This window comes from Lathyrus oleraceus, chromosome 2, assembly GCF_024323335.1.
Source record: "Lathyrus oleraceus cultivar Zhongwan6 chromosome 2, CAAS_Psat_ZW6_1.0, whole genome shotgun sequence".
NCBI classification, from domain to species: Eukaryota; Viridiplantae; Streptophyta; class Magnoliopsida; order Fabales; family Fabaceae; genus Lathyrus; species Lathyrus oleraceus.
In genome coordinates, this window is record NC_066580.1 from 489,735,863 (window position 1) to 489,762,815 (window position 26,953).

The 26,953-nt window shown below is 33.8% G+C and overlaps 4 protein-coding genes across 6 annotated transcripts; 3 read left to right on the plus strand and 1 right to left on the minus strand.

The window, feature by feature from the left end:
- Positions 1 to 421: 421 nt before the first annotated feature.
- On the plus strand, positions 422 to 1,644 carry LOC127120869 (aspartic proteinase CDR1-like). The gene has a single exon (XM_051051449.1). The coding sequence runs from the start codon at positions 436 to 438 to the stop codon at positions 1,642 to 1,644; it is 1,209 nt and encodes a 402-aa protein (XP_050907406.1). The 5' UTR covers positions 422 to 435.
- A 4,536-nt stretch (positions 1,645 to 6,180) lies between these two features.
- LOC127120870 (aspartic proteinase CDR1) lies at positions 6,181 to 7,665 on the plus strand. Its single transcript, XM_051051450.1, has one exon. The coding sequence runs from the start codon at positions 6,212 to 6,214 to the stop codon at positions 7,427 to 7,429; it is 1,218 nt and encodes a 405-aa protein (XP_050907407.1). The 5' UTR covers positions 6,181 to 6,211; the 3' UTR covers positions 7,430 to 7,665.
- A 7,866-nt stretch (positions 7,666 to 15,531) lies between these two features.
- LOC127120872 (aspartic proteinase CDR1) lies at positions 15,532 to 17,200 on the plus strand. The gene has a single exon (XM_051051454.1). It carries the CDS (start codon positions 15,850 to 15,852, stop codon positions 17,134 to 17,136), a length of 1,287 nt encoding a protein of 428 aa, XP_050907411.1. The 5' UTR covers positions 15,532 to 15,849; the 3' UTR covers positions 17,137 to 17,200.
- Positions 17,201 to 17,336: 136 nt separating this feature from the next.
- On the minus strand, positions 17,337 to 22,021 carry LOC127120871 (uncharacterized). 3 transcript variants are annotated; one of them, XM_051051451.1, is made up of 5 exons: positions 21,855 to 22,021; positions 21,225 to 21,302; positions 18,480 to 19,590; positions 17,736 to 18,287; positions 17,337 to 17,642 (listed from the first exon to the last, which is right to left on the minus strand). In XM_051051451.1, exons 3-5 carry the CDS (start codon positions 19,458 to 19,460, stop codon positions 17,547 to 17,549), a joined length of 1,629 nt encoding a protein of 542 aa, XP_050907408.1. In that variant the 5' UTR covers positions 19,461 to 19,590; positions 21,225 to 21,302; positions 21,855 to 22,021; the 3' UTR covers positions 17,337 to 17,546. The 3 variants fall into 3 exon arrangements, with proteins under 3 accessions (XP_050907408.1, XP_050907410.1, XP_050907409.1); XM_051051453.1 differs by lacking the exon at positions 21,855 to 22,021 and adding an exon at positions 21,622 to 21,706; XM_051051452.1 differs by lacking the exon at positions 21,855 to 22,021 and having other exon boundaries at positions 21,225 to 21,500.
- Positions 22,022 to 26,953: the final 4,932 nt, after the last annotated feature.

A 26,953-nucleotide genomic window follows, 5' to 3' on the forward strand; every position in this document is an offset into this window, starting at 1 on the left:
AAAATACAATGTTATTTAGTTATTGTCTATCTTTGAATTGTGTATAAATAATAGAAGGAAAAAAATAATTAAGTTATAGAAATAAACACGGTTTATTATTTATGGTGTTGATATATAAAAACAACAAATGTTAATATATTATTACGAGATATAAGCAAATATTCTATAATTGGAAAATATATAATTTTAAAACTTGAATTTAGAAATATATAATGAAAATAATTTAGTTAAAACAAATAATATTAAGAATTTAAAATAGAATTAACTAAGGCATGTATACTTTGAGTTAATAATATAAGATTATGATATTTATACATCAATGATCACTTAATGGTATAACTTTTTTGTTGGTATATAAAAACCACACCGCTTAGTTTAAATTCATTCGTATCAAAAACCTTTTTACTTTCTATCCGATATCGAGTACAAGAAATCATGGTTTTTTCTCCATCATTTTCTTACCTAACCATCATTTCTCTATTGTTTCATCTTTCATATTTTTCATCCATTGAAGCCCAAAATGATGGGTTAATCGTGAAACTATTTCGAAAATCCTCTTCCAAGTATATGCCAAATATTGTACAAGCACCCATACATGCTTATATTGGTCAACATCTCATGGAGGTGTATATTGGAACTCCACCAATAAAAATATTTGGTATTACAGATACAGGAAGTGACCTTATATGGACTAACTGTGTACCTTGTGATGGATGCTATAAACAAATCAACCCTTTGTTTGATCCTCGAAAATCTTCCTCTTATAGTAATGTGTCATGTGATTCTTCCGAGTGTAACAACCTTTACTCACATGAGTGTTCTCTTGAGAACCAATGTAGTTATAACTATGGTTATGCAGATAATTTTGTTACTCAAGGAGTTCTTGCCCAAGAAACAGTTACCTTAACATCGAACACAGATGAACCAGTTGACCTTAAAAACATTCTTATTGGTTGTGGACATAACGACACAGGAACTTTCAATGACCATGAAATGGGTATAATTGGTCTTGGAAGAGGACCAATGTCACTCATTTCTCAAATAGGTCCTTTATTCGGAGGCAAAAAGTTTTCTCAGTGTTTTGTTCCATTTCACACTGATATTAAAATTGCAAGCAAAATGAGTTTTGGAAAAGGTAGTGAAGTATTAGGGGAAGGTGTGGTTACAACACCTATGGTTACAACACAAGACCCGACATCATATTTAGTTACATTAAAAGGTATTAGTGTGGAAGATACATATTTTCCTTATAATACTAAAAAAGGTAATATCATGTTTGATTCAGGGACACCTCCCATTTATTTACCTAACGATTTCTTTGATAAAGTGGCTAATGAAGTTAGAAAGAGGGTTTCAATGGAACCTATTACTGATGATCCAAGTTTGGGTACTCAACTTTGTTATCAAACAAACACTAATCTTGATGGGCCAAATCTAACGTTTCATTTTGAAGATGCGGATATTGTTTTAACACCAATCCAAACATTTGTTCCACCAAAAGATGGTGTTTTCTGCTTGGCGATATATAACCAAACCGAAGAGGTGGGAATTTATGGTAATTTTGCACAATCAAATTACTTGATTGGATTTGATATAGAGAAAGAGTTGATTTCTTTCAAGCCAACGGATTGCACCCAACAATAGATATCAATCAAATTCAAGTCATGTATATATAATTTATAATATTGTTTTAATAATAATTTATGGTTGAAGGGGATTAGAATAATATTTGTATTTTGTTTTGTTTTCTTTTGTATTTTTTATATTTATTGTGAATCTAGTGCATCTATGTTATTCTTATATTTGTCCCCTTTATAATATGGGAATGGTACATTCACATGGAATACAAAGCAAAAGGGAAAGTCAAAGAGGTATACCAACACGCGGCTCCTCGACAACGAAATAAGATCAAGTACACTTGCTTGAAATCGTTTTTCTAGCTTTCTCGACTTCTCCTTCTTTTTTCTATTATCGCTTTCCTTATCCCTATGTGTTGTGTTTGTTGGTGTATAGGTTTAGGGTTTATAATTGTGTATCTCAGTGTGTATTAGGGTTTTTTGTTTCAAACTGTTGTGTGATGGCTGCTAGGGTTTGCTGGTGTGTAACCTCCATTTCTTGCAATGTTATGAGTAATCTTTTATAGTTGTAGAGGATTTATTCAGGATATGATCAAGGGTTGGTACAAAGTGAGTTATTATTTGGGTGGAACAGGAAGTGAAGCAGAGGTGATATGATGAATCGTCATTATTTTGTATGTGTTTAATGTAGAATTGGTGAAATTGGTATTGCTGTTGTAAATTGCAGAATTTGTCTACACTATTCTGTGTGTGTGTTTTTTCTTTGCAGAAATTGTGCAATCTTTATTTTTGTACTATATGATGCTCTATTTCTCTCTCATTGCTTCTTCTTTTTTTAATTTGGATTGATTTAGAGTCAAAACTTTTTACTACTGTAACTGATTGAGTGCATTGCCCTTGTTTCATATTTTGTTCTATTGTGGTTTTAGTCTTGGTGAATGTTAAACATATCAAGTCCTAACCTTGCTTGCATAAAACCTTTGATTTTGGTGTGTGATTTGCAACAAATGATGAACCTTGTGTAATTTTATCTTGACTAATTTATTTATTTGTTTGATGTACTTGATTTTTGGCGATGATCATGGAAAAAAAAACAAAGATAAAAAAAAAGTGACCTAAAGATGGCTTGGCTTGGCTTGGTGGTGAATCAAAATGGAATGTTTGAAGACTTAGTCAAAAGTCTTTAGTCTTTTTAGGTTTTGTTCTACGGACTATGTGAAGATCATAATTCTAAATGTAGAAGACTTATGTAATGCGAAATAGATCTTTGTAAACTCTCTTATTTCTAGAATTTTAGATATAATGCAAAAGATGTTTGAGCATAAAAATGGATGATATGTTGGAAATTTTGGATGTTCATACTTTGATTCAATTTTAAAACTCTTTGAATCCTAATTGTAACATGCTTAAAAAATGGAATGAAAATGATGTGGACTAAATGGAAATCTTTGAAACTTGGGCTTCTTTTTTTTTTACTATTTTTTTTATGAAAAAGAATGAATGCGTGTATATGGATTATAGATGTATGACCTTAAAGTAATGAATTCAATCTCATGATTCAAAATAAAATAACCCTAACTGAACTTTAAAAAAGTGAAACATAAGAGATGAATCATGCGAATGAAATGCTAACGATGCCTTACTTGTTTTGACATGGAATGCATGATCTGACCATCCAAATGATCAGACAAAATTCAAGTTGTTGACTTCTTACACTAAAGACTATCCAATGACCAAACGAAATGTTTAATTTATAGTGATGCAAATGAGATATTAATTAATCATGCAAATGAATGAATGCAGATGAATTAGGTGGGATAAAATTTAGAGCGTGACATCATCCTAATTTCCCATATCCACGAGTCTTGTAACCAAAACCCCATATCGGATACTTTGGAATCAGGAAGGAGAGTGAATGAGAAAATATTTAGAAACAGAAATTGCAAAGGGCTTGATCCCAACCATTTGTGCAACCAGAAACTAATTGAGTTTCCCTTCCCTAAATTACACGAAACTGACTTTGCAAACCAATTATGTGTTTCCTCATCCCCTAGCACTAACCTTCTCAAATCCCTCCATCATAAGGAATAACTTTTATCATCCACTAAGTATGAAGAATCTAGGGTTTTACCTTGAGTATCTCTGTACCTAAAAGAAAATAATCCAAACCACATCAAATTTATTTCAGTCAGAATCCTCTATTTCCATTTAGTTATCTACTATAAATAATAAATTCTATGACAAAGTTTTCACTCTGTCCAACAAATAACCGAGGTATATTTCATGGGTGTGCCATGTTTAATTTTTTTTTTAATATAACATATCCCTCACTTTTATCAAATATCGAGGAAATAGATCTATCAGAGACCTCACTTCGAATCCTAGTTATTGCATTTTCTATTTTTTGTTTATTTTTCAATTGGCTTAGGGACCAAGAGTTACATTTTTCAGTTGGCATATTTCCTTTTGAAATAAATCTATTCCCTTGGTTGTCCCTTATACCCAGCATGCAAGTTCTTTGGCATGTATAATTCACATAACTAGACTCTAAATTTTCATTTACCTTTCAACACTCCTCGTTTCATCTTCATCAAAACACCCTAAACTCAGATTTCATCATCTCTCTCAAAACACGTACATGTTCGAACATCAACTCTTCCAAACTCGAATGAAGACATCATCGTGTTTTTCGGAACATAACTCACTTTATCCTTTTAGAAATGTTAGTTTTTCTGTGAATTGCTTATTGCTTATATATTGCGTTTAGAGAGGTTATTCTGATTATGCTGATAAAAGTGGCTTATTCTAATAGATATGTTGTTGACAAAAGTCCATTTGTACCATGACTAGTATAGTAAAATGTTGATGTTTTTGGTTTTTATTTCATGTTAAATGTTCTAAGGAAGTGTTGATGTTATGTTAAATATTCTTAGAAAGTGTTGATGTTCAAAAGACCATATGTACCATGACTGGTATAGTTCATATGTATTAGGTGCCTTAGCAGAGGTTTGTTGATCAATGTTGTTGTTGAATAGTATAGTTATTGTATGAAGAGAGATGGGTGATTCGACGAGCATCTTTCATACAACCTATGATAATACTAAAGATAAAAGAAAAATCAGAGATGTCACGATGATGATCAATGTGTCAAAATTCCACGAAAGTGATTTTAACTATCCGATTGGTTTATGTCCAAGAACTGATAAGATTTACGGTGAAAAAGCTTATAGTTTTAAGAGTTACGTGTCAGTAGAAGATAGAAGTCATTATTTTAAGTAAAAAATTTGGAAAATTAAAACAAAATTTTAGAATATTTATAGAGATCACATACATATTTAATTTTATGATAAATATTAATTAAAAATATGTGATAGAAAAAACTATACGGATTTTAAAACTCATTTTCAGCTTTACGACCAACTAACTCAGGACAAATCTCTCAATTGAAATCAAATCTTAAAGATTAATTGATTTTTAAATAACACAACTGTTATAAAAGCAACAAATATTAACATATTATAATGAAATCTAACCAGATATTATAGATCTGGAAGCATCTATCATTCAAAACATAATTTTAGAAATATGTTATAAAGTATAATTTAGTCAAAAGTAAATCTTTTTAATTATAAATAAAGATGATTATGTCATGAATAGTTTTCTTTTAAGTCACTTAAAAATTAAAATTATGAAATCTAACCAAATATTGTATAATTAGAAATATTTATTCAAAGTTTAATTTTAGAAATTGAAGGATATATATATCATATTCCACATATATATATATATATATATATATATATATATATATATATATATATATATATATATATATATATATATATATATATATATATATATATATATATATATATATATTCCACATATTTGCTAATTTAAAAAAGTAAAAAGTATTTTTTTATTAAAATTTAGAGGTAAAATACAATGTTATTTAGTTATTGTCTATCTTTGAATTGTGTATCTATAACAATATATAAAGGGAATACTTTTTTTTGGTGTAGCCTATTTTTCTACCATTTTTACCCTTATTTTATTGTGTAATTTACCTAATAATTTTCAATAAAACCACTATTATTAACTTCCACGTAACTTCCTACTAATAACTTCCACATGCTGTACTTTTTAAAAATTATATTTAAATAAAAAATATCTCTTATATTTTCAATGATGTACATTAAAAAAGCAGACATACGGACACGCGGGTGCTCGTCTAGACGCTAATAAATTATAAAAGGAAAAAAATAATTAAGTTATAGAAATAAACACGGTTTATTATTTATGGTGTTGATATATAAAAGCAACAAATGCTAATATATTATTACGATATCTAAGCAAATATTCTATAATTGGAAAAAAAATATAATTTAAAACTTGAATTTAGAAATATATAATGAAAATACTTTACTCAAAACAAATAATATTAAGAATTTAAAATAGAATTAACTAAGGCATGTATACTTTGAGTTAATAATATAAGATTATGATATTTATACATGAATGATCACTTAATGGTATAACTTTTTTGTTGGTATATAAAAACCACACCGCTTAGTTTAAATTCATTCGTATCAAAAACCTTTTTACTTTCTATCAGATATCGAGTACAAGAAATCATGGTTTTTTCTCCATCATTTTCTTACCTAACCATCATTTCTCTATTGTTTCATCTTTCATATTTTTCATCCATTGAAGCCCAAAATGATGGGTTAATCGTGAAACTATTTCGAAAATCCTCTTCCAAGTATATGCCAAATATTGTACAAGCACCCATACATGCTTATATTGGTCAACATCTCATGGAGGTGTATATTGGAACTCCACCAATAAAAATATCTGGTATTACAGATACAGGAAGTGACCTTATATGGATTAACTGTGTACCTTGTGATGGATGCTATAAACAAATCAACCCTTTGTTTGATCCTCGAAAATCTTCCTCTTATAGTAATGTCTCATGTGATTCTTCAGAGTGTAACAACCTTTACTCACATGAGTGTTCTCCTGAGAACCAATGTAGTTACAATTATGGCTATGCAGATAATTCTGTTACTCAAGGAGTTCTTGCACAAGAAACAGTTACGTTAACATCGAACACAAATGAATCGATTTCCCTTCAAAATATTCTTATTGGCTGTGGACATAACGATACAGGAACTTTCAATGACCATGAAATGGGTATAATTGGTCTTGGAAGAGGACCATTGTCACTCATTTCTCAAATAGGTCCTTTATTTGGAGGCAAAAAGTTTTCTCAGTGTTTGGTTCCATTTCACACTGATATCAAAATTGCAAGCAAAATGAATTTTGGAAAAGGTAGTCAAGTATCAGGGGAAGGCGTGGTTACAACACCTATGGTTATAACACCAAACCCAGTTTCATATTTAGTTACATTGTTAGGTATTAGTGTGGAAGATACATATTTGCCCTATAATTCTAAAGGGGATGCTTCAAAGGGTAACATGTTGATTGATTCAGGGACGCCACCTATTTATATGCCTAATGATTTGTATGATAGAGTGGCTAATGAAATTAAAAACAAGATTTCAATGGAACCAATTATAAATGATCCAAGTTTAGGTACTCAACTTTGTTATCAAACGAATATTAATCTTGATGGACCAAATCTTACATTCCATTTCGAAAATGCAAATGTAGTTTTAACACCAATCCAAACATTTGTTCCACCAAAAGAAGGTGTTTTCTGTTTGGCAATAAATAACCAAACTGAAGAGGAGGGCATTTTTGGTAATTTTGCACAATCAAATTACTTGATTGGGTTTGATATAGAGAAAGAGTTGATTTCTTTCAAGCAAATGGATTGCACCAAATAGTACAAGTCAATCAAATTCAAATCATGTATAAGTATAACAGTTTTTTTTATACTAGATAGTACATGATCTTGTTTTAATAATGAATTTTGGTTTAAAGTTAAAGAGAATACATAAAAACTTTTTTTACATTTTATGATGTTGAAATGCATCCCATTTGTTGTAATTCGGGTTGTAATACCTTAGAATATACATCTAAAAAAAATGTACCAAGTCAAAAAGTTAAATTTTAAGCTTAATTAATATGTCATAACATAGGCATTACATTAGTTAATTTACATAAGAGAATTCCAAAACAACCAAAATAAATATATTTTCTAATTATAACTCAGTAAGTTCTTTGACTAAAACTATTCATACCTTACACTTTAAATATTATTACTTGATATCATGTTACACATACTTGCTAAATCACGTACAACACTCGATAAACATCATAATTGAATAACATGCATAGTACAATATAATTATTCTATTTTCTATCTCAAATTTGTCTATATTAAATGTAAGAGTTTATTCAAGTTTCCCTACGGTAACAAGATGTAAGAGATTTCATCGGATTAATCCTGTATGAGTTTTTATTGCTTTATTAAAAATTTGGTATGATTTTTTATCAAAAATTTTAAAAATTCGATAAAATGCAAATAGTCTAGATATTTGTAAATTTATAATGATTTTTCAAATATTTTAAAAATTCGGTATAATGGATTTTTAGCTCACCCCTGAATACAATATGCTTTTGTTATTCGCGACTGAGATGGATGGTTCTTCTACAGATTTTACACAGTTATTTATCACTGACGTTTTATGTTTAACTTGCATATTTTTTTATCTTGTGAAATATTTAATTGATTTTTGATGTCTTTGTATGAATCATTCATTATATATTTTAATTGACAGATATTTCCCTCTCGGACGTGTTATCATGGACACTGTCTATTCGGATACATCAAATGGACTTAATGGAAGGAACGATAAATTGATTATGATGGGTTGTGAGAGAGGAGGAAATACAAGAACCAGAATTCCTCTTAAAGCACTTTTAGTAGAAAATTTAAATGTCCATTAATGTTTAGATATGTCAAGCGGTAGTTGTTGGAAGGTAACGGTTGGATGTGGTATTCACTATCATGAAATAGCTAAAGATTTAGTCGGTCATGACATATTAGACCGTTTAAAATTTCATGAAAGAGAGCTTTTGAATGAAATGACCAAATACAACATGGCGCCGAGATTAATGATTGTCGCGCTGAAAGATAGAGATTCTAATAATCAAACGAATACAACACATGTGTATAAGGCAAGACCTACATATCAGTCTACCATTAGAGGGACATTCACGAAAATACAACATTTGTCGAAACAAATTCATGATGAGAAACACATGTCGTGGACCAGAAACAAGAAGGAATCATATGTTATTATTGATATATTTTAGACACATCCTGAGTCTGCGAAGTTGTTGAACATGTTTTATTTGGCGTTGATTTTTTACTGTACATACAAAACAAATAGGTATTGACTCCCACTACTTGATATTGTTGGTGTTACGTAAACGAAGTTGGCATTTTTGGTTGGGTTTTCCTATTAAGAACATGAAAGAGTGAAAATTTTCACATGGGCACTGGAGAAGCTGAAGAAGTTGTTCACATCCGAGAAGTTGCTTCCCGGGAGAAGCTGAAGAAGTTGTTCACATCCGAGAAGTTGCTTCCCGGAGTCATGGTGACAGATCAGGAACTTGTCCTGATGAATTCCATGGAAGTTATTTTTCCATCCTCAATTTGTCTATTGTATATGGTCGATATTTCAAAAAACGTTAGTATGAATTGCAAGGAGTATGTCAAAAAAATCCAGTAGACCACACAAAAAATCTGATATGTATTTTTATCGGTATTTAAAAAAATCAGGTGTGTAACAAATTTTACCGATTTAAAAAAAAATGAAAAAAAATAAAACATAACAAAAAATAAATAAACTATCAAATTTTTAAAAAATCTAGAAATGACCATGTTTTTACCGGCATTTTTTAAAAATCTGATATTCTAAATGTGTTTTACTGACATTTTTTAAATTGTCGAAATGCATCTGTATTTTTTTACCAATAATTTCAAAATTTCGGATAAAAAAATATGTAGGATACTGCATTTTTCAAAAGTCCCATGTAAAAAATTGAATTTTATTGGACATTTCGAAAATGCTGATATAAAAACATAATTTTTGTCAAAAATCTTATATAAATTTGAAATTGCAATTTTTATTGATGAAAAGTGGTGACACCAAAATCTCTGAAAAATAACAATTTGAATAGTGAAAATCGTTCAAGAGTATTATAGTAAAAGCACTACTACTAAAGGTTGGCAGGTAAATGGGTGACGGATAAAATTTGTGTAGTTACCATGGGACTTTAGCTTGAGATGCCAATGATTAGCCATAATTGTGAATTCTCATTCCTTTGTATCATCGAATTACATAATTTTATTTTTTCTGTCTGATAGTCTAATCATCAAAATCCCATTGTTAAAAATAAATAAGTAAAATATTGTGGGTTCAAACTTGCACTTCCCTATCGAATATTTTTACAGCTACTATCTGAGTTAGATTAGCGGAACCAAATCATACAAAACTAGGAGAGTACTCTCTTCATCTCATGGGATGTTTCCCCACCACGGTTAAAAGTCACAACTACCACTAAAAACTGAAGATGTATCTTCAGACGCACCATTTTTACATACATAGTACAAATTTGTGAGTCACCCTTATTTTGCCGAAATTTAATCCACAGATGGATCTTCGTATATACATAAGGGTAAATTCAAAGATGCATCTCTATGACAATCTTTAATTCAAATCTCATTGAGTTTTACGATGATGCATCTTCTTGCGCGCCAGACCCTTCGTCTTCCTTCTTCATTTGCTGCAAACTCACTAAAACCTCATTTGAGTCCGTGAGCAAGTTTCTTCAAGTTTATTTTTCAAGGTTCAACACTACTTCTACTTCACTACATTCAATCCTAAGTCATTCCACTCACTCCATTCAAGCTTTTCATCCTCCACTATCATTCGGTAAGTTTCTCATTCCATTTTTAGTTTTTTAGATTTGATGAATGTATTAGGTAAATAGGTTGTTTAAGATGCATTAGTTAATAGTTACACTCAAAATAGGTAGTTGGTATAGACCTACATTTCTATTTGGTTGGAGTTTATGGCATCAATGTGATTTCTGCCATTTTTACAACTCGCGAGTTTATTCGGAGATGCATCTCCGGATTTTGTCTAAACTAGTTTACAGAGATGTATCTCTGAATTTTCTCTGGCTGCATTTTGATATGATTTTATGGTTTTATTACAGGTATAATGACTGAAAATATCCATGACATATTGAGGCTTGGTTATTATCCCAATACGCATATGTACGACGTGAGAGGGCCAGGGCCAGACCCACGAGGCCTAGAGTCGGTGCTACCTTGTTTGATGGGAAAACATTGAGTTTGTAACATCCACATATAATATATTTCTAGAATACATGTTATACATAGTGTAAAACTGGTACTGAAATACATAAGCACCTAGCAGTACAGTGTACATATACATACATGTCCAAAAGAAACATAACATGGCACAAAATGTACACAAAAGTGCCCAAAATAAAACAACTAGATCTAGATCACTAAACAATGATCCCAAAATATATACACAGCGAAGTAACCATCAACCATCAGGTAGGCAAGACATCACTTTATCTTGCCCTTACCCTTCTCCTACTCAGAACAACCTGAAAAATAATCAACAACATGGGGTGAGATAATAATCTCAGTGGGTTCCTTCGGCTCTACAAGGTTTTCTAATCAATATTCCATTTTCTATCATTATACAACTCAAGTCAACATGGGAACGAAGACTTGAGCAATGGGGAAACTAACTCGCAATGTATGGCAACATGCATCTGAGTTCTCACAACTCAACCACGATCACTATTCAGATCACGACGCATCAATTCCTGAACGGACTTACGTCTAAGTCAGGCCCGGTTCATGCATGCTCGTATGATTCGACTTTCACGGTGGATATCAGGTTCCCCTATGGGACTCAAACCCACTTTTAAGAACCATCACTCGTATGGGACTCGAACCCACTTTGAGTCTCTATCACCGTATGGGGCTCTAACTCACTTAGGTGTCCACCTTTCCCCCATGTCCACCAGGGTTGGGGCTCAAACCCAATTGAGGCTCGAATCATTTGTCCCACATCCCAATGCTTACTCATATAAGCATACCAAATAGAGATGTGTACCATCATAGAAAACACACATTCTGAATACATGATTGGTTCCACAATTCATCGGTTCCACGAACCATAACAAGATCCATCAATCACAAGTGACTTCATTCACCACAATACACAAACAATAACATGACATGTTCCATACAATGCGTCTCATTCTCAAACACAACAACATTTTGTCCACGACCTCCACACAAGCGTCATACGAAAGAATATTGTTTCCTCATATTATCTAGGTTACAAACCTAACTCATGACCTAATTCCAATCCTAGGTTAACTCACTAGATTCATCTCGGAATTTTCACCATTAGCATGTATTCAACATAAGCATAACATCACAATTGATTAATGGTTGGAAGAATGCATTTAGGAACACTTAAGAAATGGACTTTGAAGTTTTTAACATAAGTCAATCAATTGATCCTGAGTGTCAATCGATTGGCTCACTAAAAAATTTCCACTGTTCATATACAGAAAGTTTGTGCAATCGATTGCAATGCACTGTCAATCGATTGGTCCTGTAAAAAATCATATTTTTCTGCAAAATAAAGGTTGTGCAATCGATTGGTTGCAGGGACCAATCGATTGATCCACTCACATTTTCACTTTTCCATTTCACAGAACACCACTTCCTCTGTTAAACCATTTCCAACAAAACACCATTTCTTCTTCCGACAAAATCCATCATACTACATGTTCATATACACATATATAACAAGTTCATAACCACAAGGATTTCAAGGTCATAACCACAATCAATCATTTTACGACAACCATAACAAATCATGTTATTACAACAATCATAAGAACACATCAAAACACATGTTCATGGAAATCAACAAGAGTAAAAAAAATATTCATCATATAGCATGGATTTTTATGATTTGTCTATGATTCTACAACCCTAATCTTCTAGAAATCTAGGGTTTCTAACTAGAACCCACCTCAAGAATGGAAGAGGAGAAGTTGTTGAAGATGAGATGGGGATGAAGATGATGGCGTTGGTTCCAAGCTTCCTTCTTCTTCTTCTTCTTCTTCTTCTTCTCCACTAGCCTTGTTTCTCTTCTTCTACCTTTCCCTTGAGCTACTTCTTTCTTTCTATCCTTTCCTTTTCTTCTGGTGGCTCTACTAAGAGATATACACAAGGCAAGTGTGTTATAACATGTGGTAATGAGTGAGTCAAAGGTCATTAGCAAGTGGCCATGATTATTTGTGTGGTTAGTAAGTGGTTTCTAGTAGCAACAAATATCTTAAGTGGCACCAAACTTGTAATATTTGTTATACCAGAGCTATTGACCCATTATTAGTGTTACCAAAATGTCCCAATTAATAAAAGATCAGTTCCAATTAATATTAATTAAGTCAACCTAAACTCACTATTTACTCTATTTATCCCAATTGGCAACTTTTAAATCACATAGGAACTCAATTGATCTCAATTAATAGGAATTCAGACATTTAAGGAAATACGAGGTATTATAGAGTTCACAAGGTTGAGGTTCACAATCATCTACTTCGTGAAGTCGCCTATCTCGTGCATCTACTTCATAGAGCCATGTGTCCCCTGCTTATGAAGCCCATGAAGCCCCTAAAGCTTGTGAAGTCAATCAATAGGAGGTTGTTGCTGATGTGGATGCCACTATAGATAGTTATCTAGGAGGCCCATATGACACCTCCTTACTTCATCTCTACGGAGACCATGTTGTTAAGCATGCATGGGAAGGAAAGGTATATTTTTTTTACTTTTTCATTACATTCGTTTTAAACTAATTTAATCGCGATTGATGTTGATATATTTGTTTTTAAAGGAGCGTCCATTGAGATGAGGTAGTTCACATCAAAGGTGTTCATGCTGGATTTAAATTATTGGAAGACCTTTATAAAAACCACCTACATATGGTTGTGGATGCCGACAGTGATGATATACAAGTTGAGAACCACTGACAATGTGAACTGAGATGTTACCTCTTATTCCTGGTTGGCACATCCATGTTTGTGAACAAAAGTACAACTTACATCAATGTGGTCTACCTTAAATATTTCATTGACTTAACGATAATTTACTCGTACAAATGAGGGACCGCTTGTTTGGTCCACCTATACTCGAAGTTGGACAAAGCTTGTCTTTGAAAGACAGAGAAGTTGATAGGAAGTTGCATGTTACTTACAGTAATTTACTATTACTAATATGTTCATAACTCTTTTGTTATACTTTTTACTAATATTTTATCTGAATCATTTTCAGGGATGGATCATCTCTCACTTTTCTCGCATTTTCTGTTGACAACCTGAGAAGGACTACATTGAGGATTGACCATGTGCTTGCACCTTTGCCCCGTAGAGAGGAAACCGAGAAATTGAGCTCTTCCATGTGTATCTTGATTGCATTATAGTAAATGACATTGTCTTCTGTCCAAAAGGCGGTCAATGCCAAACGCGTCAACTGAATGTCATTTTGTTATACTCTAGATGGTTCGCTTGTGGGTCAGGTATGATGTATGTGCATCTACCTGAGCAAGTGATGCACTAGTTTAGGTATTTGTAGGTTATTCCGAGACACCCCTCATAGTATATGCTCCTCCCACCGTCCGTCGTAGAGATCTTGACGTCATACTTGAGGATCTCAATAGTCATATGTACTAGAGGACTCTTGCAGTGTGTCTGCTCTTGTACAATGGGCTTATGCAAACGACTACATCACATGGTTCTATAGGGTGTTGTATCCTATCATAACACCAGACGTTCTTAGAGGACCGACCATCTAGGTCATCTCATCAGGAGATACTAGAGGATGAGCGGGCTAGGGATGACCACGCCCATGACGTGGTGTCCGCCTGTCGGTTTATTGTGAATATGGTAAGATTGGATATAAAGACTGGACTTTTAGAGGAAGGCAGTCCCCGTTGACCCGCGTACAAGCTATTATTGGCAAGACACAGAATGTCTTGCAATACAGGATGCAAAGGAGAAACTGGAGGTTAGACATACCCAATAGTTTATGTTTGTTTGTATTTTCGGAACAAATTATTTATGTTTGGTACATTTTGAATTTATTGAATTAATGTATGAGTTTTTTTTATGTATTTATAGTATGTTTGAATCAAATTATGACACTTTAATTAGTTTCATGATGAAAATTGTCTTAAAATGACCTAAAATATATGTTTGCCTTCAAAAATGTCCAAGTTATAACAACGATGCTGCCTAAAATTCAATTAGGGAGTTTTCGGAGATACATCTCTAAAATGTCTCCCTACGATGTACAATAAACATACTTCCAATGACTTAAAATGTTTTCTGAGAATTTTACAGAGATGAATCTCCGGATTCACCCCAAAACATTTGCGGATATATATTTCCGAACTAGATTTTGACAAAAATAAAATGTTGTTGAATTATATAGAATAGTATAATTTTAATTGCAACTGAAGATACATTTTCGAACATTAATAAAGATGAAAGTATAGAGCGCATTCCAAAAATTCCATAGTGTGGAATGAGGATTTCCCTAAAAGCTAAGACAAATTTCCTATTCCGAGGATTGGGGTAATGACATAAGAAAAGTTAGTCGAGTAATGTGTATTTGAAGCTTTGAGTAATATTATAATTTGGCGAGTCATTCACGGAGTGATGTGTATTGGAAGCTTTGAGTAATATTATAGTTTGACGAGTCATTCACGGACATGTTTATCCGTGAATTATACAGTGTCTATGTTTTACTAGAATAAAAAAAACGTCATGAACATTTATCTCATGCTTTTGGTGAGCTAAATTTACTCTTTGCATGAACATTATATATTTGTTGTTTTGGTTGGTATTCCAAGTTTGACTTTACCTATCTTCCTTATACAAATGCATTTACTATAACATATCTTAGTTGTTATTTTCTGTTACTTTGTAGTGTGTATGAAGTTTTCTCAGCTTTTTCAACAAATGTTGTTGCAAGTTGGAAATCTTTGAAAGAGTGGAATAACATTTTCTGAATCTCGTGTAACAGACAAGAAATTCACTCACGTGCTGCTATTGTTTACGTCCTGTGACTAACCTACCACTCACATGCAGCAGTTATTTATTTATATATATATAGAACATATGTAATTTCATATACTTCTCACATGATCTAATATCTCTTGCTAACCTCATGGCTAACATTCTCTGCTTCCATTTATTCTTTTTTGTTCTGTATATGTTCTTATCTCAAACACCAATTGAAGCTTACAGCGAAGGGTTCAGTTTTAAACTAATCCATAAGAACTCACCCAATTCACCCTTCTACAAATCAGATAAAAAAATCCATGAAAACAAGTTTCGCTCATTTAACAAAGTTCCGAAGAAATCATTTGTTGAGAAAGGTCCTTATACTAGAGTGACATCTAACAATGGTGACTATCTCATGAAACTCACGCTGGGATCGCCACCAGTGGACATGTATGGTTTGGTCGACACAGGTAGTGACCTAGTGTGGGCACAATGCGCACCGTGCAGTCGCTGTTATCGGCAGAAAAGTCCCATGTTTGAGCCTTTAAGGTCTAAAACATACAGTCCTATTTCATGTGATTCAGAGCAGTGTTCTCTCTTTGGCCACTCCTGCTCTCCTCAAAAGCTGTGTGCTTATAGTTATAGTTATGCAGATTCTTCGGTAACAAATGGGGTTCTTGCAAGGGAAACAATCACCTTTAGTTCTACTGACGACAGCCCGGTTGTTGTTGGAGACATTATATTCGGGTGTGGACATAGCAACTCGGGAACATTCAATGAAAACGATATGGGAATAATTGGAATGGGAGGAGGACCTCTATCACTTGTTTCACAAATTGGCACACTTTATGGGAGAAAAAGATTCTCCCAGTGCCTGGTTCCTTTTCATACAGATACACACAGTTCAGGAACAATCAGTTTTGGTGATGACAGTGATGTTTCAGGTGAAGGAGTAGTTACAACTCCTTTGGTCTCTGAGGAAGGACAGACTTCTTATTTGGTCACACTTGAAGGCATAAGTGTTGGAGACACATTTATGACTTTTAATTCTTCTGAAACACTTTCTAAAGGGAATATAATGATTGATTCAGGTACACCAGCAACATATTTACCACAAGAATTTTACGACCGTCTGGTAGAGGAATTAAAAGTAAAGAGTAACCTGATACCGATTGAGGACGACCCGGATTTAGGCACACAACTTTGCTACAGAAGGGAGACAAATTTAGACGGGCCAATCTTGACTGCTCATTTTGTGGGGGCAGATGTGCAATTGATGCCAATACAAACCTTCATTCCACCGAAAGATGGGATATTTTGCTTAGCAATGGCAGGCACTACTGACGGAGACTATATATTTGGCAATTTTGCTCAATCGAACATTTTGATTGGATTTGATTTAGACAGAAAGACAGTCTCCTTTAAACCCACTGATTGCACCAATCAGTAGAGATGATTTTAATGTAATTTTTAGTGTTAGTGAGATATCACAAATATATAACTGCTGTTCACAAAAAACCATATGTACTTTTATTGCGACTTTACAGAAGGCATGTTAGAACCTTGTTTAACTTCTATAGCATATTCCAATCCCTAGTAAATTGTTCTAAATTGTGAAAAAAATTATAATGGAAAAAATGAGAAGATATATGGAAAAAATTGAATACTCACATCTTGGTGTTAGAAACCTTTCTCTACAGAGAAATTATAAGTTCAAAAAAGATCAATTCAAGGTGATTCAAGGTGAAAAAGAATGCCGCATGGAACTAGCTCTCCACTCAAAAGGCCGAATCATGTGAAAAACGTGAGAGTAATCCTAACATGCTATTTCATAACTGACCTACACAATCAGTAACAGAGCTAAAAGGCCCCTTCCCAGTTCCCACATTGACCAACTGAGATTTGGAGTATGTCTTTGGCAGATTTGCTTTGCTTGCAACAGAGACGACGTGGAACCTAGGACAACCAAACAGTTGAATCTAGAAATGTCAGCATGATTGAAAACTGGCAATAGCATAATAAGAAATGTTCAAGAACTATGAAACATACCAGATGCCAATTCTTGTTCAAAGGCTGTGCCACTACTTCGATCTTTCTCACATTGTACAGAGGGGGAAATTGAGGAAAACAGAAAAGTTTCCTTTTGAAATCATCTTTATCTTTACTCCGAGCATATGAACCCCAAGAAGCATTAACATCTCTTCCAGTATCTTTCAAGAAGAATCGAATGGGCTTTTTACACACAGATTTGTGTGGGTCCCTAGCATCAAAATCAAATTCATTCCTTTGACTAATACCATTCCAAGCAGAATAGGTTCGTTCAGAGCGTTCCAGCTCACGGGGAAAAACAATGTTAGGCAGGACTTCAATGGCATAACCAAGTGACACTGCAAATGTAAGATGCCGGGAATGGTCATAACATATTGATCGTTGCAAAAAGCTTTTGGGTTCAGCTCTCATGGCCTTTGTAAAAAGTTTCAGGCTATCCAAAGAGCTCAAACCAGGATAAAAGGGATCAACGGCTTCAACATGATGAATTGACACAAATGGTGCTATTGGGTGAGAGGATAGAAGACCGTGAGCATCACCTTTTATATCCCACTGAAAGATTAAAAGAGAAGGTCGTGCTGATCAATTTTCAATTACAAGTTCTAAGTGATGAAATGGCTGCATTAAAATCATGTAATACATCTAGCAAATATTTGTTTCCTCTGAAAATAGGAAGAAAATTATCTTTTTTAGAAATGAAATAAAAGGGGCCTAAGCCCAAAAGGATGGATATCAACAAAGTACCTGGTGAAAACCATGCTCCCGGGTCAGTGGAATGCCAAGTTCAGTGATGCAGGCATGCAGTCTATCATCACTACCATAAAGCCCAGGGTACCTCTCAATGCATTCATCAAGAATCTCATAGAGGGCCTTTGCAAGCGGATGACTTATTGCGATCCCAGCACCACCGTAGGCCATTGAGTGGCTAAAATAGGTATTAGCCGAATGGCTCTCTGAAGGACTACCTATGTAAATCATTTCAGATGAATTATACTTGCTGAGAACGTCAACTAGGTTATTCACATTGAAGATGGTATCATCATCACAGAGGACAAACCAACGCACATCTGAGAGACCAAGGCGAAAGCTTTCTTTGATAATGCGAGAAATCCGGAGGCCAGAAGGGTGACCTATGGGGTTAGTGTAGCGGAAATAGGAGATGTCTCCAGAAATCATGGTAGGGGGTAATAATTCATCTCCATGTTCTTCAACCACTTGTTCCTCTAACCACACATGGCCACGCATCTCATTGGGACGCCACCATAGTCTGATATATTCCTTCCTTCGTTTCCAAAGTTGAGATGATCCTGCTATGCCAAAAACAATATGTTGAACTGACAAGCCTCCTTGTTCAATAATACTGCTACCATTGTGAAGTTGATCTTTTGTTGTCCCAAATTGGAGAGCAGGGGGTGATATTACTTTTGAATGGCGAAGAGGAGGGCACTTGTTCCAAGGTAAAAAGTGGTGCCTATCTTCCCAGTCCTTTATGCGATGAAAGCAACAGGTAGTTGCATCAGAGAAAACAAGGGAAAGCCAAGCAGTGGTAAACATGAGAAGTGCTGCTATAGCAACAGCCAAACTACCAGTACGAATCTGGCGCCACTGACGGCTCCCATGCCGACAAGGAGACAAAGGAGAAAGACGAGGAGAAAGACGAGAATTCTTGTCTTGGTCACGATAGGATGAAAGTATTGTTTTCAGTGGTTGAGCCATAATCACCATCACTCCAAATGCATGTCTACCTTCCAGCCACCATAAGAGATGTAAAAAGCACAGAGGATCGAACTATATTATATAGAGGAGTAAGAGGAGCAGCAATGGCAACACACACTCCAACTAAACTTGTTTTTACCTAACCAAATGTGAAAATAAACAGGAAAATGTTATAATTAATATATAGATATGCTAGAGAGAGAGTAAAGTTTCAACCAAGTGTAAATCAGTTTACAAAAGACATTAAATCCTCAATTCAGAGTTCAATAGTTCTCTCATTTTTTTACCATATTCAAGATCCTTATCCTAAATTAATAAACTCATCCATGTAAACAACTAAATGGAAATAAGTGCAAGACCAGATACCAAGCTTTTCAAAAAAAAAATGGAAATAAGTGCAAGACCAGATACCAAGCTTTTCAAAAAAAAAAATGGAAATAAGTGCACCATTTCGGTTTGATTTGTTTAGCTAGAAAATAATGACTTCAGGGAAGTCTTCCCTCCCTCACCAGAAAAAGTGTTTTATTACAAACGTATATAGCTTTTTAATTAGAAGGATTTCCCTTGCTATAAATTAGTACATCAAATAGTCGCATTGTTAGAAGTGATGGGTCAGAAATATTGATAATGCATTGTTAATAGTCGCAGCACGAGTTAAACTAGCACCACATATTTTTAACAGTTGCCAGAAATAACTCATACATTAGTACTGCTAGTTCATTCCACATATTTTATCGCATAACATTTACATATGTAATTTTTAGTGTTGTCAGTCTCTGTCTTTAAGGCATGTATGTCTCTCAATTCGTCTCATGTATCATAAAACATCGAGAGAAAACATATTTAACCCTAATCACTTGAGTATCAAATAGAAAATGTGGTTAAGCAACAACAATTGGAGATTGCTTTACAACTAATGATAAGTAGTGGTTGCTAAAAATGCGGTAGGTTCATCCACTGTGGGACTTAAAATTTAACCTTTCCACAAACTACATCCAAGTTAATTATCAAAACAGTAAGGTTTTCGTAGGTAAAGAATCTTCTTTTTTCAATTTCCTCTTCTAACCAATCATATGATCTTCCAATATAACAAGAAAAGACAGTAACATGAAGCTGCAGCCGTCACTACTCTGGGCCATTAGAAAGTGTTTGGAAAGTAATTAGATTAAACCTAAAGTTCAATTATTAAAAACATGTTCATCAAGACAAATAGTTGCAAAATATTAATCAAATTTTAAAAATAAAAAAATGAGGGGGAAGGCAAGTATTAAAACAGAATTTGTAAACTGTTCCAGAAGAAGAAAGAGCATAATAACACTGACATCTAGTTATGCAGCCGCTAACTACTGTTTCATTTAGGAAAAAATTCAATTGGAACTTGAACATCCATAAAGCTATATATAGATGACTTTACAATCAAAAGGGAAGGAACAAAATTGAAGTGGAACAGGGAATCCTCTTTATCATGAATATCCTACTTTAGAGCAGTCTTAAAATCCTTAGTTTTTCAGCTACTGTTTTATTATTCAGAAGTACCAATCAATTTATTCCTAAGCTAAAAACACAAAATCAAGGTACTAGAAAGATATAAACTCCCAAATCAGAACCCCAGAATGCAGAAAATCACAAATCACAGATAAACTAGCAAAAAAAACTGAATTTTTTACATTTGGGTATTTCTACAAACAGGTAAAGAGCAATAAAGACAAAACAAAGAAACAGTCTTTAACTGAACAAACCTTATCAAAGGGTATGACAAAAGCGACTCCTTACCTGAAACTAAGAATCCGTGATGAAAACTACGACGATGATGTTGAACTTGAAGAGTTTTTTCCCAATGAAAATTGAAAACTGCATAGAACAACAAATATAGCAAATTTTTCAGTTACTATATGTTGATCATGATAATCATCAATTTTGAAAACGGAGATCTGTTTCCAGCAACGGCCAAATGATGCCAGAGTTACAGAAATTTTAAAAAATTGTCAAGTGTAAACTAATCATCACAAAAAGTCAAAAACTGTTACATAATGCATTCATTACTATATTCTATTATTATTATTAACAAATATTAATCTCTCTATAATCATGCTTTTTATATTAAATAAATTAAACTGTGATTCTTTTCAGTGTGTATTACTATTATTATTCAAAATAAAATTATACGAACCTTATTTTTGAATAAAGAAACTAAGGTTGGAAGTTGCGAAAAATAAAGAAAATTGAAAGAAAAAACATTGGTAGTTAAGGAGGGTTAAGAAATTGAAAATTGACTTTTGGGGAAAATGTTTATTTGAAAATTGACTTGGTAAAAGTTGGAGACTGAATTTTGAAATTTGAATTGAAATTTTCTATGTTTTGAATTGTATTAGAGAGAAAATGAAGGGTTTGAGTAGTTAGTACCTTGTTGTGGATGATGGATGCAGTTATAGTTATTATATGAAGAATTTGGTTTTGATGGAAGAAGAAAGGTTTATAGTAGAATTAAAAATGGGATGAGAAATGAAGGGAAATGAAAAAGCAGGGTCCACTAGAGAAGCAAGTAACCGTTGTTTGTCACTACTCATTGGAACCGATTAAGACAGTTTGACCAATGCAAGCGAAGCAGCCACCATATAGTCTTGCCGTTTTAAATTAGTTTCTAAGTTAGACTAGGGTTATTAATGTCCAAATAAATATTAAAATTTAACATATAGTTTATGTTTTCTAGGATGTTAGTATATTAATGGTTATCTATTTGTTAACTTATGCTCGATGTGGAAACAAATTGAATTTTCTTTTTAGAAAAGAAAAAAAAATTATCTATAAAATAAATTCTCGCTATTCTTATGAGAAAAATGATTTCAATCGGAGACTCTATAAAGAACTAATAAACCGCATTATTACCAGTCTTATGTTTTGTTAGATAATTAGCACAAACATTCTCCTATCTAATAGTATGAAATAGTTGAATTCGCCGTTCTCTAGAGAGAATCTTTAATTTTGTGAAAAATCATGACATAGTGATGTCAAATATTAATAGACCCTGAGATAAACTTGATAACAAAGTTGAAGTCAGAATAACACATCAGGTCTTTGATGTCAAGTTCACAAGTCATCTGTAATCCATGATATAGCGTCATCAGTTCGGGATGAAGGATGTTAGAATAATCAATATTATCTCGTAAAATCGTGAACTCAAGCACCATCAGCATTCCGAATCAATCCACCAAAACTTGAGACGTTGGGATTACCGAGGATACTGCCATCAACATTCAAAATCATATCACTATCTTTGCGTGCATTCTACTTATTTGTTCTTGTTGGATGAGACAGATCATGTTTGGGAAAATATTTAGCTAACAGATTAACATAGTTCACTATGATGAGTTTCAAGGTGTAAGAAGATACCACTTCATTCGCAAGACATAGTTTGTTCCTAGCGCGCCACAATCACTAGCAAGCTGCCAAAAAGATAGAGTCATCATTGATGTTATATCTAATTTAATCATATAAATTATCCTTTTAAAAGAATAAGGGGTCCAATAAGCTAATAAATTTTCAAAAGCGAGTAACAAATTCACGGTCTCTCAATCAGTGTAGAGTCGTCTCAGCATTCTACTTACATCTAAGACATCGATTCATCTGGAGCATACCATGATGACACGTCATTGATCTCGTAGGAAGGGAATTATGTAAAGTCTCCCAAAAGAAGAATTTCACCTTCTTATGAGTAGTAATATGACACACTTACTTCCAAGAGTTATTGTCTATTGTATTCTGAACAAATTCAAGTTTGTTGAGCCAGTTATCACCATCTCAAGTAGTATAAATACCATCTAAATTGCATTTCATTGTTAATCGATCAGGCACCATAAAACTCAAACAAATGGAAAGCGCTTTCAGGTGGTCATAAGAAATCGAAGGAATATTCGTATATAGTGAATTGAAGTTCCAATTCTAATCTAAGAAAATATCATTCACTCGCATTTTCAGGTCATGGATATCCATATAGAGAACCTGCTCCGCTAATTTCCCGGCCCTATACCAATTTGAAAGCCAAAAAGATGAGTTTTTATCCCCCAATATAAATTCAAAGTCATCTTTAAGAGAAAATAGAGCTTTCATAATTGCATTCCAAGCAACTGATCCCTGATTCTTTTTCATATTAAGGAACATTTCCTCACTGATGTACTTATGCTTCAAAACTTGGATCCATGGGGAATCAGAATCTCAGTGGAGACCCCAAACCAGCTTACCCAACATAGAAGTATTAGCCTCTCTTACTTTTTGATCCCAAGACCACCTAGTTTTTTGGGCCTAATGGTTTTATTCCAACCAGGGAGATGGACACCAGAGTTAGAATTACCCTTCCACAAAATATTCCTAGTCATCCTATCAATAAATTCACAAGTTGGTTGAGGTAACCAAGCCACATGCATATAATAACTTGGGATGGAGTTCAGAACAGACCTTACCAAAAACAAACAACCATCCTTGTTTAACAAATTATGTTGCCAAGATGCTAACCTCTGGATGATTTTCTCCTCTAAGAACTCAAAGTCCTTACGTTGAAGACGACCATGAAACATAGGGAAATCCAATTACTTCTCTAGAGTAAGATTTCGCTTGATAACTATGTTGGAGATAATTAAATTCATTTTACTCCTCTTAGTAGTAGCGAAGAAAAACACCTTATATTTAGCAACATTCACTTTTAGACCATAAAACATGGTAAATCGATTCAAGATATAAAAAATGATCCCTACTTGGGAGTTAGAAACCTTCACAAAAATAAGAACATCATCAGCAAAAAATAAATGTGATAGAGGGGATCCATTACTAAATAACCTAACAGGTTTCGAATGGCCTTCATCGACTGCCCTGATAATTGTCTGTGACAAGAATCCCATGCAGATAATGAAGAGATAGGGTGAAAGGCGGTCACCATGACGTAAACCTCTAGTCGGAACAAAATTGGGTAGTTGTTTCCCATTCCAAAGAATAGACATATAGAAGCTAGTTACACAGTGCAAGATCAACTTTATAGTAATGGGAGGAAACCCATTTCGCTTCAAACAAAAATCCAAGAAATCCCAAATAGCATGGTCGTAGTCCTTTTTAAGATCTATTTTGAGCAACATGGCAGTTTTTTACTTTTTAGATTTACACATAGAATGAATTGCTTCTTGGAGGATAATGGTATTATTCGTTGGCCCTTTACTAGGAAAAGAACTACTCTGGAAGGGTCCAACTATTTAATTTAGATAAGGACGCAATTTGTTAACCATAATCTTCGTAATAAGCTTGTAAATAGTGTTAAACAAGCTAATGGGCCTTAATTTCTTAAAGTTTTGGGGACAGTTCACCTTAGAATTAATGCAATAAGAGTCTCTGAAAGAGAACAGTGAAAGCAACTTGTCACAAAAGCATCTGATATAAGTTGGACAATGTCATCTCTAACTATATGCCAAAACTAATTAAAGAAAATACCCTATAATCCATTTGGGTCAGACGCTTTGAAATGGTGCATTTGATTCAATGCATAAGTAACGTCTTTCCTCATCACCTGTTGAGTCAAAGAGTGTTGGGCTTTTTCATTAAGAATCGGCGTCATAGTTAAGTCACTCATACTAGCGGGGAGTGTAGAAGATGTAAGGAATAAAAAACATTTTTTAAAAATGGTGTTTCTGCCCTGAGAATAGTATCCTCGTTACACCAAATGCAATTGGGAAGATGAATGTCATGGACTTATTTCTCTTCCACCTTATTAGCATATTAGTATAAAAAAAACAGTGTTACGATCTCCTAATTTAATCCAATCATCTATAGCCTTTCAATACCAATTAATCTCCTCTTGCACCAAGATCTTATCATACTCTTATTAAATCTCTTATTGGAGATAAACTAGTCATGTTAAAAGATTATCTTGAAAGAGTGTTGGATAACCCTGAGCCTATTCTCAATGTTGTCGTTTCGTTTGCTGATATTGCCAAAAGTTTCCTTATTAAAAGGAATAGAATCATGTTGCATATTTTAGAGACAAGTTACAATGTCATATGGGGATTTCCCCCAATCAATCTTAACTATATTAGGGTATTTTGGATAAGTAATCCAAGCTGCCGCAAACCTAAAAGGACGTGGACCGTAGTGTTGGAGAGGAAGGCCACGTCTAAGAAGAATGGAGTTGTAATTAGAATAAAATTTGCACAACACCTCAACATATGCATAAGGGAAAGCCATGTGTCAAGCAACGTCAACCAGGGTCATATTCAGCTTGTGATAGACCATTAGATTACCAGTACAAGGCTTATCCCAAGTGAATTTCCCACCAGTCATGCCTACTTCAACTAAATTAGTTTATCAATGACATTCAAACAATCAACTTCCCTATAATGATTAAAATTACCTCTTTTTTATTCACTCGGGTGAATGATGTCGTTAAAGACTCCAATCAGCATCCAAGGATCGTCAACAATGTTCCTCCGGTCAATGATTTATGGCCATATGTCAAGACGAGAACTATACACGGAATTAGCATAAATTCCAGTTACATACCAAGAGGAAGTTCCCAATGATAGCTTGATAGTGATTATATCCATAAAGACACCATGCACGACAATTACAATATTACTATCATTCTATTTTAACACCCAAACTCCCCCAGATTAACCACACGCATCCACATAGTGAACACTCACATATCCAACTATATCCCATAAAGATTTGGTCATATAAAAACAAATTTGTGTTCCCATGACGATTATAAACATTGGAGAGTGTTTTCTAATCAATTACATCATCTATCTTTTAGTCTTATTATTATAGGCTCCCTAGATATTCCAAGAGAGCACAATGACTTCTTTAAAACCTAACATAACTAGTCAAGTTGATGAAGGTGACAAAGCAAGTCTCGGATAAGAGACAACATGTAGTTGGCTCCCATTCAATGGGAGTTTCGCGAGCAACTTCCTCTTTTTGAGTATCACCCTCATCCATAGCGCGTTGTTTATTTTTATTTGTCTGATTTGTTGTCAGCTTAACATGTAGAATGTTGTATCATGTGATTGTCTCTAAACCCAATTTTACTATAGGAATGATAGAGGTGTATTTAGTAGTACTATACACACCCTTATGTACTAGATAAGAATTAAAAGTTTGCCTAGTTTTGTGCGAAGGCCTACTAGGAGTAGGATGTTGTTCCAAAATGGATGACTAAGACTTGGTACGCGAGTCCCCTCTGTGTGTTAGTTGACTCACGTCTGGGGTGGATCACCTCTTATAAAATCACCTTTTCTTGGAAACCACGTCAAGATGACTAGGTCTAGTAGTTTTGCTGTCAATGCTTCTTCCTTTTGAAGAAACACCAATCCCCTTGTTTTTAGAACTCCATGAATCTCTAGGGGCATTATTAGATAAATATTTCCCTTGACCATAACCGCCTCTTTTGTTGCGTCTTTTCCTTTATACCATCGGCCAATCACCATGAACTGTGTTTCTTTCTCCATATTCTTTTGCTACAA